The sequence below is a fragment of the Myodes glareolus genome, chromosome 26, assembly GCF_982192425.1.
Source record: "Myodes glareolus chromosome 26, mMyoGla1.1, whole genome shotgun sequence".
NCBI classification, from domain to species: domain Eukaryota; kingdom Metazoa; phylum Chordata; class Mammalia; order Rodentia; family Cricetidae; genus Myodes; species Myodes glareolus.
Window position 1 is genome coordinate 25,932,449 of NC_142051.1, and position 12,717 is coordinate 25,945,165.

General features: G+C 37.1%; 1 protein-coding gene across 4 annotated transcripts in view; it reads left to right on the plus strand.

Annotated features, from left to right (window-relative positions):
* Positions 1–12,717, plus strand: part of Tmtc2 (transmembrane O-mannosyltransferase targeting cadherins 2) — a 389,511-nt gene that overhangs the window by 212,135 nt on the left and 164,659 nt on the right. For all 4 annotated transcript variants that reach the window (XM_085683199.2, XM_085683198.2, XM_085683197.2 and 1 more), the window contains exon 4: positions 7,901–8,015. In XM_085683199.2, the coding sequence (XP_085539325.2) occupies positions 7,901–8,015 (115 nt within the window). The remainder of the gene's footprint in view (positions 1–7,900; positions 8,016–12,717) is intronic.

The window sequence follows — 12,717 nt, forward strand, 5'->3', positions numbered from 1 at the left end:
AATTTGATTCTGTTCATTTTTCCAATGAGATGAAAACGCTTTTACAACAACCCAAAGCGGCATAATTACTGTGTTATCAATAGCATGATGGTTAAATATTGAAAGACTAAATATTAATACTAGGAGATTGATTCATCTTTTTGGTAATATTCACACTAAAAATCTACGATAAGTTTTGAGATAACTATGATATTATTTTTGGCAGGTAAGTTTTATAATTTATTTAAATTTTGACACAAGTGACTACTTTTATCAGAAGCTCACCTTCTTGGATTGTTTTTATGAAGCATCAGAGACAGAAAACCTCAGTCATGAAAGTTGTTGTTCACTCTGTAGAGTACCTGGGCCCCATGCTGGGATGCCTCACTCAGCCTTGCTGCAGCAATGCAGCAAGAGGTGTTGCTGTCCCTGGAAGGCCTGCCTCTTTCTGAAAGGAAGCAGAGGAGGAGTAGGTGGAGGACTCATAGAGAGGAGGGGAGAGCAACAGGAGGAGAAGAGGGTGGAGTTATCATTTATAAGCAGGTTGTGGGGGACCTGTCCCAGGATGGGCAGCAGTGGGTTAACCAAGGCCTTGGCCAATCCCCTTGGTGGGTGGGAGACTACAGCAGGTGAGAGACAGACAGATATGCCATGCAGAGCAGAGAGAATTTGGGTATCGAGTTTATTTAGTGGGTTATGGAGGGGAAAGGGAAGGGGAGAATGGGGGGGGACAGAGAAGGAAAGAGAGAGAGAGAGCGCGCAAGAGCGAGCGAAAGAGAGAGAGGGTCCTCTTTCCTCAGAGGGTCCTGTGAGGGCCTTTGAGGTATAAGAGTGAGTTCTGCTTCATTTCCTGAGTTTTTAACATTCTTATTTATTTTGAAAGTCACTTCACAGATCTCGTTTTTTTTTCTCTCAAGTGTTTCCAGCTTTATGTAGAAGTATCTAGTAGCCATCCTGTAATATATTCAAGGTGGCTTAGTCCTTTGGAGCATGTTACACAATAATTAGACAATATTTATTTAATTGCTTGAACTGTAAGATCTATTCACATTGTATATAGGAGAAGACACTAGCCTGTGCTGTGGAGTTTCTAATCACAACTCTTTGCTGACATATTCTGAGAATGTTCACGTTTCTGGATATATCCAGAGAAATGTGAAATTTAAAGTTGTATTTCTGAAGAAATGAAAGGAAAAAAACCAATTGAGTTTGCTGTTGAGTTTGCTTTGATCTGGAAGATGCATTATTGAATATATTATAAATAGGGGGTACCAGGTAGCTTACTTTTGTTATGCCTGACTTCTTGTTGCTTCTAGTGTCTCTGACAGGATGATTCATTGGAATAATTTTACTTTGTATTCATGTTATCTTTTAGTTCCAAAATTATATACGTAGAAGAATTGTGCTCACAGCAAGGGAAAATTGTCCTAACTCTAAAAATTCAGATGATAAGTTTGAAATTAAAGCAGTTTTCTCCTCAAGAAACTGGCTACTGTTACTACTATATCACGGATGTTTTCAGGGGTTTTAAAGATTAGAACACTGTCAAGTTTATACCAATCCATAAGTGTCAACAACAGTAGTTTTCTCTTACAGGTTTTTATACTTCCTTTCAGCCTTTCCTTTGCTTCTTTTTGTTTGTTTGTTCTGAGACAGGAACTCTGTGTCATGTTTGGGGAGTCATGTTGGTGAAATGTATAGCTTTGCTGTTTGTAGGACACACAATCTCTCAGAACCTCCCTCATGTTGTGACTCTTATAATCTCTTTGCCTTCTTTTCCACGATGTTCCCTGAGGCTTAGATGCAGGAGTGTTTGTAGACATATCCATTGTAACTGGGCTCCATAACTGTGATATAATGTCTGATTTGTTTTCTTAGATATTTAATATATTGTTTTCAAGTGTGCAGTGACATTTTAAATATGAGTTGCTATTTAATATTTGTGACCCTTATTATGACATATTTTGAGTAATTTCAGCCTTTACAGATGACTCCAGTAACTTACAAGGACTAGTTAGCATTTACCTGGTGTCTATATTTCGTGACTGGAGCAATATATTTCATATAGTTTATCCAGTGACCTCTAAAAATGAAGGGACACTTCAGTTATTTCACAGTATTAGCCAGTGCTAAGGCAGTATCATTGAATACTCTTACAAGTTCTCTTTGGTAGGAATCTCTTTTGGTAGTGAAATCCCCAGTCACGCTTTATCTGACTTTGAATGACGTTTATTGGTTTGACTGGGCACTGTCAAATGACATAACAGACTGGCTGTCACAACTCCTACTGCCCCAGCAGTTCCGAGTCATCTGCCAGCATCTATATTAGATAAATTTTTGTCAATTTTCCAAATCTGATAGAATTTCTTCCGTGGGTTAGTAAGAAATCTGTTGACTTCTCTATTAACTTGTAGGTATAGCTAATCATATTTGTACTAGAATGTCTATGAATGTGACTTACCCCCAAATCATCAACTTACTTAAGACACTACCTTTTTGTGTGCATGCCTTTGCTTTGGGACCTCCATTGCTTGGTTCTCCAGCATGGACTTTGTAGATGACATTGTCTAATCACAATAGAATAAGTTGAACATGTGTGAATGTCTGTATTCATTTGACTTCTTCATATTTATTTTCCTCGTGACCCCCATGCAGCTTGTTAATGTTCCATAGAAGCTTTGTAGAAGTCTAATTTTTAAGAACTTCCTTTACAAATGTTTTAAATATCTTCTTTCATTTCACTATTCCTTTTCACGTTACAATATCAAGAAGTAAATTCTCATCATTTTGAGGTTGTCAAATCCTCACCCTGCTTTTTATCTACTGTTCTTGTTTCTCCTTTTCCAATGCCTTTTGTATGGCATCTAGGGACTTTTTGAGGGGTCCTGTTTCACTTCAGAGACAGCCTCCATATTCTTCTGTTAATTTGACTTTCCTAAAAGCATTTATTTATTTAATTTTTGGGGACAGTGTCTTCTGTAGCCCAGACTGATCTTTAGTTCAGTGTGAAGCAAGCCTAACCTTGAACCTCTGATCCTCTTGTCTTTCCCTCACAAGTGCTCGGGTTACCCACTTCCGTCATCACACTCGCCTATCTATGCAAATGTAACTTTGGAAACTTTTGGCATTTACTTTTATATTTGGCAAATATGATAGTACAATAGAGTTTCAATTTTCTCAAATATTATGGTTAATATAAATTTTAAGAGTTACTTGGTAAATGACATTAAATATTGATTGGAATTACATAGAATTACTAATCTTTATAGTCAGTTTTATTAATAAATATGACTTGGTTAATATGGTACAATTTTCCAAGTAGTTAAAAAATGGAATAAGCTATAGTGATTCATTAACTACCTTTCTCATTCTGAGGTGGAATTGTAAGTGTTTGAAAATTAATTTTTAAATATTCATCTTAAGCATTTTCCTTTATACTATAATTCACTTTTCTATACATCAGCTGAAATTTAAGTGGTTGTTCAGTTCAAGTATGATTTTTCTTCCACTTTTTATTTATCATTGTATCCTGGAAAATGAACATTTATCATGAAAATAATCACTACCTATTTGACGAATTTCTTTTTTTTTTAGGTCATGTTCTCTGGGCAGCTTTATATTTTCATAAATGAGCATCTTAATCATTTTTTTTACTATCATCTGTTGGTAACACCCATGACAAAAATGTCAATCACATTTCTCTGTAAATAGGTGGGAATGCTGACAGCAGTTTTCACACCAAAAATGTCTGTGATAATTTTACACTTTATTTTGGTAGCTCTTTCCACATCTGTTTTTGACCTACATTGAAGAGCAGTGATCTAAGGGAGATAGGAGTTTGAGAAGGAATTATGTTTGTCATTGAACGTGATGACAGCCCCTGTGTGGTTAGGTCAGCCAGAGACAGCAGGAGTAAAGGAAGTTGGTCCTGTTAGTTCTTGCAGTTTATAGAACATGATGTGGTCCTGAGCCTGGTATGTCTCAGGCTCTGTGCTGTAAGATGTTTTGCTTCATATGGCTGGACTGGAGGGGGCTCTAAGGAAGGATGTTTTCACCTGAGATTGGATGTGGGGATCATTTTAGTTTTTCTTAGTCTTTCATTTAGCAAGAAAGGGAGTTGTTTGGCATTTTGTGAACTGTACCATGGTCTCTGGCTCTTTTTGTTTGTTTGGACAGATCTCTGAAGTGGTCTTGCTTTGTTTGATTCATCCCAGTCTCTGAGAATCTGTCTGAAGCTGGGAGTATGTGAGGCTATGTCAAGTAGGACCCACCGGGCTGCTCCTGATGTTCTGGGTACCCTGTGTTCTTTCTTAACTTCCTTTCATCCCTTCTCTCTTTAGCACATAACATGGTTAAAATATTTCTAAACTATGTGGCTAATTGGGCAGTTTCTTTTTTTCAGATACAGTAGGCAATGGTTTAGTCATGTAGATTGTGAGATTTCCATTTAGCCAAAGCAAGCACTCCCAGCACAGCCCAGCATTGCCTCAGCTAACTTGATGTTCATCTTTAACTTCTAGACTGCATCCTTCCTTTGAATAACCCACCCTCTCTTCTGTTCTCATCTTCCTGGGAACCGTCTTCGTTTTGTCATTGGATTTACGCGGTGACTTTCTGAGTTTTCTCTTTCTTAGTTTTCCCCTTTTGTTTGAGATGGGGGTATCTTAAGACCTACACAGGCCTTGAACTTTCTTTATAGCTGATGACAACCTTGAACTTCTGCTTCGCCTGCCTCCGTCTCTTCCCTGCTCGGGCTACAGGTATATACAGTCATGCCTGATTTATGTAGTACGAGGGATCTAGTCTGGTACTTCCTGCCTCCTGGGCAAGGATGCTCGCAAATGACTCACATCTGTGTAGTCCCTTTTCTTGCTCCTGTTCTGCTTCAGTGCACGCCAGCCCTGCAGACGTGGATAGTGCTCTTCTCAAAATCAAAACTGTCACCCAACTCCTTCCTTGAAATCCTACCTTGACAATTTGAATAAAACGTACTCCAGAGTACATGCCGTGGCTTGATGACCCAATGTGTAGAATCCTGTTCATCTCTGTGATTTCATCTTGTCTTCTCCGTATCCATCCATCTGACTGGACAATTTGTAGTTGGAGAATATCGAGTTTATTTGTTGCTCTGTTTTTCATATTGGAATCTCCAACCTTTCTAGGATGAGACTCCTAATACTTTAGTTCTTAGCGTGCTCTAATTCCCCTACCTTTACTTTAGCCTGCTATGTTTTCTTCATTCTTTTATTATTTGTGATGCTTACCACAATGTTATATAGAATGCATTATATTTATTTGTTTGTATTATATATATGTGTGCTCATGATTTCTGTAGGGTCATGGAAATGCCGCCAATGCATGCATGATTGTCAGAGGACAACGTGTAAGAATGCATTCCCCTTTCCTACTGCATGGGTTCTGGGGATCAAACTCATATCCTCAGACTTGGAAGCAAACACCTTTACCCACTGAGCCATCTTGCTGACCCTGCAAGAAATAAATGGAATTTATTTCTATTGCTGTACTATTTAAACCCTACCTTCCTTAGACATTCTACTGTTGTGGTGTGATATTGCTCTCATTGCTATGACAAACATTGCCATAATTAATTCTAGAGGTTAAACGGTTGCCTTCTAGTATTAGAGGTTTTAGCCCATGGTGAACTGCTTCCATTGCTGCAAGTCCAAGGCAGGGCAGAGAATCCTAAGTGGATGAAGCCGCAGGGCGATTGGTAATGAAAAGTCCCCAGACTATCTTGATACAAAATATACAGCTTTATTAAACAGAAGTAAGACTTACAACAGCTTACACCAGAATCCAAACAATCCGTCCGGACGCAGGAGCCAGGCAAAAAAGGGGGCTAGTGGAGCGGTGCTTGCTAGGTTTATAGGCAGGCTTTAGACTGAGGGCGGCATGCCCCCAAAACAGAATGTGATTGGTTGAACTCCCCTATCATCTCCCCCTTTTTTTCTAAAATAAGACAGAACCAAACCAAATAAAACTATATACAATAGAAGCAAATAATAAACATAAAGTTACAAACAACAAACAATGTTAAGCAAGAAATATATAACAGAAGTTTTGCTAAATAATGTAGATGGTAACTACAACTATCTAAGCTGTTGTCCTATCAAAAGCCAAGGCAGTTTCTTTATTAACCAATAAAAACAACACATAAACAGTTAGCCCTCCGCCATCAAGTGGAGCATGTGAAAGAACTAAGGAGCCCACTTTATGTTGAGAATGAACAAGTATCTCATTACATTTGTGATTGTAGACATTGATTGTGGATCTATTGCTAGTTATGCCTGCTGTTGACCAGAGGGACACTTGTTAGCTATTGTTTAATTAAGACATAAGCACTTAATGAGAATTCCATTTATTTATATGGAAATATATCTTTAAAAATTTATATTTAGTGTGTCCTGGTTGCTATTTTCTCTAGCATATTCATTTGGGGATGTGGGCTAATTGCTTTTTCATTGTGTAAATTAATATTTGCATGTGTTTTCAAGAGTAAATTTAGTGTAATCTATTTTATTAATCTGTTATTATGCAGAACTTTGAGAGGGATGAAGTAGCTTGAAAGCAAGACTGAGTATTGGAAATTTCTGCAGGGCCAGACTATATTAATTTGAGATGAAGGGCACTAGATTAAAAAAATAGAGTTTTTGTCTATTAAATTTGAATATGACTTACTGTTTCTCTTAGTTTCTGTTTTCAAATTATTAGTTTACCTGATAATATTTCTAATTTTTTTTAATTGAATGCTGACATTTTCTCTGAATGCACCATGCCCTGGAGCAGTTCAGTGGGCATGAATCTTACTTTGCCACCAAAGGTGAACCTAGTATGCAAATGTTAATTAGAAGCTAGGGTAGGCTCAGGTTAATCAGGTTGGGATAGGGATTTCTGCTTCAGAATTAACCTGGCGCATCCTTTAATGCTTGTCCGCAGGCAGACTCAGTGCCGGTTTCACAGGTAGGGCTGTGTGGCGAGCGTTGAAGAGATGGCACATGTCAAGCATGAAACATGTGCTACGATTTGTTGGGAGATAATTATGAGCTCAGTGTCTTCCTTTGGCCGTGGAAGCATTTGCAGTGTGACATATCACTTTTCTCTCTAGATAACGAGAGGACACGAGACACGTTATATTTAGTAATCAAGGTTAACTAAGGGGTGCTAAGTTAGAGAAACACAGGGAAATTGGACAGGGAAAGATTCTCCATATTTTTAACGCATGAAAATTGATACTTTAGACACCTTTGATTCCTCTGGCCTTGTCAGTAATAACTCAAATGGATATATCTTAGTTGTATAAGCCTTCTTGTCTCTATCTTCTTGCTTATCCAAACATCCACTTTTAGAGTTAATACTCTATATTTATAACATATCTTGTGGACTTAACTATGGTCAGAGGCATAATATTCTACTCATACCTTCTCTTCTCTGTGGCATCTGTCTGGTTTACCTTTCTTGTGTATCTTATCTTCGAGTGTTCTATGACATTGATCAGTTCTTTCATAGCTGAATGAAATCTTGGTTTATTTTAGCATGAGTTCTTACTACTTCCTGTCCAATATGTATACAATAATTGCAGACCACAAAAGACCCGCTACGGAAACTTGAAAGAACATGGAGTCTTTGTAGGTGATCTTAAGACAACATTGTTCTTGGCATTGTGATGAACGGTATGCGTGCATCAGCCTTGAGGCATAATGATAGCTTTAATTATTTTAGACTTTGAACATATTTAATCTCCTGGCTTGATGAAATGTTAAAGTATATAGGAAATAAGTTTTCCATGTAAAATGTTTTATGAAGGGTTTTTCACCCCTGTGGTACTTCCTGACGGATGGATATTATGTCACATATTATGGGGTTGAGACTCAGCCTGAATATTTCTTTTTCTCTTTGCCAGCATGGGGTAACCTTGGAAATGTTCTGAAGAGTCAGAGTAAAATTTCTGAAGCTGAAAGCGCCTACAGAAATGCTTTATACTACCGCAGCAACATGGCCGACATGCTGTATAATTTGTGAGTATGCCTTGCTTTCTCTGGTTCGGTTCCTCTTTGAAACCTGCTGTGAGAGGGACTAGTGAGTTAACTGATGGGAATGGAGATGTTGATCTCTGGGTTTTCTAAAATAACTTTTCCTTCCTTTATGCATCTGAGATCAGTAGGCGAATGGCATTTATGATTTCCCTGTTTGAGGTCACATCATCTGTATTTATGTTTATTGGTATATGGTTAAATCTTTTTGAAACACTATGCCATATAACAAAATGTTGGTATCAATGATTTTCACTTAAAAAATACATGTTCTCCTCAAACTGAGATGAATAAATACAGAGTTTCAAAAATAAGCCTTTAATGTGACATGTGTAAATGGCACATTGAATATTAAATGACACATTTTTCCTTCCCTGAATCTTTGATTATGTCAAAGTATATATAAAATATATGTTCAACCAGGGAAATAACAGAAACATTCTAGATGCTAACTAGAGTTTCTCCTTTATCATCTTGTCCACATCTTCAAATGAGTATAGGAATGTTTGTGTAATTTGAAATATCCTTCAGTATTAACTTTGAAAAAAATCTCAAGGACTAAATCAACTTTGCCTTTTGAATGGAAGGTTCTAAGAAGCTTTGCGTGTTTGAGTTGGTAAATGAAAACTAAACTTGAATTCTTTCCTTTGTCATTTACATTTGGAACATTTTTATATGTAATGGAAATCTAGCCTAAAGACAAGGCTGTCTAGTTTATTGACATATAGTTTATTTATATAGTAGCTGATATCCCAGATTTTTTCAGTCCTGCTAGGAAAGCCTATCAGTCTCATGGCCTGCCCTTCCCCTCCCAGGTCTCATCTGTCTTTTTGTCTGCTTTCATCCTGGAAAGTTTTCTCTAAGTGACTCATGAGGCCATATGCTTTCGTGGATGAAATTGTAGGCAGAGTGGGCAGGACTGTGCGGCACCCGTGAAAGCCTTTTCAGAGTTGCTGTGGAGTCATAGAAGACCAGTTCCTTTTCAGAATGCTACCCCCCTTAGTCAAAATTTGTCACCTACTTTCTGTGCTTTTTGAGTGTTGTGTAATAAGGTATCAAAACGCAGAAGCTTGAATTTTTGTATGCATCTATGTTCGTGCTATCTAAATCTTTTAGTCTAAAAGTATTGATATGACATGTTATTAAAGATAAAACTAAATGGAAAAAGGGGTAGGCATTTAAAGTAAACCATAGAAGCTCTATAGAATGTTGTATTCTGGTGTTCACATAGACTTCACCCTCCTAGACTTTAACATTGGAATACAAATCTGTTGCCCCCTGATACGCGAGTGTCAACAGGAAGGTTTTGTGTGGACTTGCATCAGGTGTGATTTTTTTTCCTTTATTACCTAGAATTTCTTCTCATACAGTAAAGCCTTTGTACAATCCTGCCTCTCTTGCTCATGGTTCATGCATCCCTGGGTGCATCTTCATCTTCTTCTTTGCCATAATTGGAATGCATATCTTTTTTAATGACATACTGAATGAATATATTTAGATCCTCTTATAGCATATCATGACTTCTTCATTTAAATTATTTTGTGACTTTATTACTGATGTGATAATTTTATTTCATAAAAATTCTTATGAGTTTTAACATTTGTGTACATACTATCTCTATGTATGTATACATTAATATAGATCGATAAACATAGATATATTTTTCAAAGGACCTTTTTCCTACAATATGGAATAGAGTGGAATAGAGGGAATTAAGTAATCTGGTGTTAAGTAATCTACTTCTGCATTGAGTTTATTTTCTCTGTTAGCCACATCTATAGTCTTTGCTTAATTATTATCATTCCTATAATATGGTATGTGCTAGACAAGTACTCCTCCATGATACTGTATCTTCAATCACCAAGGCAACTGGTTACTACTTCACTTTCTCATTGGTGGTACCTGCTGGGCAGGACTTTAAAGGCAATGTTTTATTCCAGCTTATGCTCTACTTATAACATACAAATAATCCAGTTGGCCATCCTACTCATCTCAGTTCGAGTTTCTATTGCTGTATTGAAACCCCATGAACCAAAGGCACGTTGGTTTATATTTCCACATCATAGTCCATAACTGAAGGAAGCCAGCACAGAAACTCAATACAGTGCAGAGATCTGGAGGCAGGAGCTGATCCTGAGGTCATCACAAGTTCTGCTTACTGATTTGCCTCTCATGGCTTGTCCATCCTACTTTGGTATAGAACCATAACCACCAGTCAAAGGATGATTGCGTCTATAATGGGCTAGGCTCTGCTCCATCAATCATTAATTCAGAAAGTGCACAAGCTTGGCTACAGCTCAATCTTACAGAGGCATTTCCTCAGTTGGGATACCCTCTTCTAGATGTCTCTAACCTTTGTCAAGTACTCATAAAACTAGCTGGCATACCACCTTATGTGTACTTTAAAGTGTTCATCTTATAATGACTTGCGGGTGCCTGTTTAACAGAGAAAGTGCGTGAGTAGCTCTCCCAAAGCTTTACTGAATTGTCCTTCTTGAAGAGCTGATTATCCTTTGATTTCCCTACTAATTCAAATAACTTCAGTAATTGATACGTGCAGCACAAAGTTGCAATATATTTTGAAAATGACATGTAACTACCAGAGTAAATGAAGAAGCATAGATTTCACTGAAACATGTTACCCATGTCTAGGAAATAATGAAATATATAACTTACATTGTTGACTGGATTTCAATAGTTATTGTTTTTAAAAATGGTTATTTTGTTCTATGATTTACAGTTAAATCATCTGTAAATAAGTGCACAGAAATAATTTCATAACCTATGATATAAACAGGGTAAATGATTTTAGTACCAAACAATAGAAAACTTTTTCTATTTCTTTTTATTAGAAAAAAACACATTTTTCCTGTGACTAGTCTAGAAACAAACTCTGAAAAGGAAAATTAATAGCTGTTCTTTTGGTTTGCATAATCTTATTTCTATTGCATAATTTTCTCTCATGTCCAGGGATTACTTCTTGTTCTAAATCAGCTCTTAATAGGAAAATGAAACAAAAACAAAAACAACCCCCCCCCCAAAAAAAAACCCATGATTTTCTCAGTCTTCGTAGAGAAGTTAACCTAAAGGTACTCCTTTTTGGCACAAGAAGCACACTGAGTAGTGCTTTTCTGGTCATGGTGCAGGAGTCTTCTCAAGGATGCTTCGTACTTCAGCCAGGCGATGTGATGCTCAGTGCTACGACTTGACCACTGTGCATGACATCCCAGGGTCCACCCTCACAGAAGTGAGGCAGATGGTTTGTGTCAAACAATTGAAGTTGATGGACATTTGTACATTGGAAAGAAACACCTGTGCTTCTTCATGAACTTTAGAGGCTTTGGGGAAGCCTAGGTGCCCACTGTAAAGTATCAGAAATATTTCGTGGCACTTGAACTTTTTATTTAATAATATAATATGCAGTCATTCATAACTACATTAAAAGGTAAGTAGCAATTGCTGAGGTGATAACCTATACCAGATACAAATATGATTCTAGGTGACCAGAATTAATATTGTCTTCAAGTCCTGTATTTTTTACTTATACTTAAAAATATTAACCAGTGATTTTAAATAGTACATCTGAACCTTGATTTGTGTAACATTAGAGGAGAAAAGTGTGATATGTAAAATATTAAGTAATAAAGGCCTGCATAATATGGAGTTATGTCTGAAGTTGAGTGACCATTACCTTAAGAGATTGCAAAAGCTTTAGAAAACACATTGGGGGAGGTGACTGAGTAATGTTATCAAATCACATCAGAGCTACACACACAGGGTTATGTTCTGCTTATGAAACGATGTTTTCAGTTTTCAGTGCAGTAGGTGCACAACTTTCTTTCGTTCTTTTATATGGCATCCCAGGCGGCCTCTGTATGGAGTAAAGGAATGAGGAAGCTGAGACTTTCAGGCAGCTAAGGTCGCATACGTAATGAACTGCCATTTGAACATACACTCCTTTCAATCTGTATCATTGCTCCATTTGCACGTTTAATTGACAGGCATGCAAATGAGGATGGCTCCCACAAAAACCCTTCAATATGCATATTTCCAGTTCCAAAAAAAATAATTCAAATCACCTTTATGGCAGAAATATAATATTTGTAATTAAATCTATTAGTGTATGGCTTTTTATCACAGTTACTGACTTCCTTGACCTTTTGTCAAAACAGTGTGATTGAGTTGGTCGTGGGATTGCGTATCTGTCCCAAGATTTGTTTTTTAAAAAATACTTCAGAAAGCATTTGTGTATCTGTTCACGATTGCATCTGATATGATGTCTGTCCATGATTATAGACAACAGCCACAGAGTGTGAAGTTTAAGGCAGCTGCATCTTATTCTTAACAGACACCAATAGCACATAGCAGAGCATATATTCAATTGTTTATTCATATTTGCATGTCACTAAAGTTGCATGTTTCACACAAGAAATTATTTTAAGATGGTTTTAGCAGATCAGTATTTGTATGTTTGCTTTTCATTTGAAGTGTATTTTCAGAGACACAGCCCTTGGGCTATCGTTCAGTGATTCACAGCATCACATTTCATAAATACGTAGTTGACTTTCAACCTTTTAACTGCACGACTCACTTGTTCCTGAAATATAATCATGCTTTTGCTGAAAAAATAGTTGATCTACTTTCGTTGTTGGTATAGATTTGTCTTCTTTTAAACAGGTGATTCAGT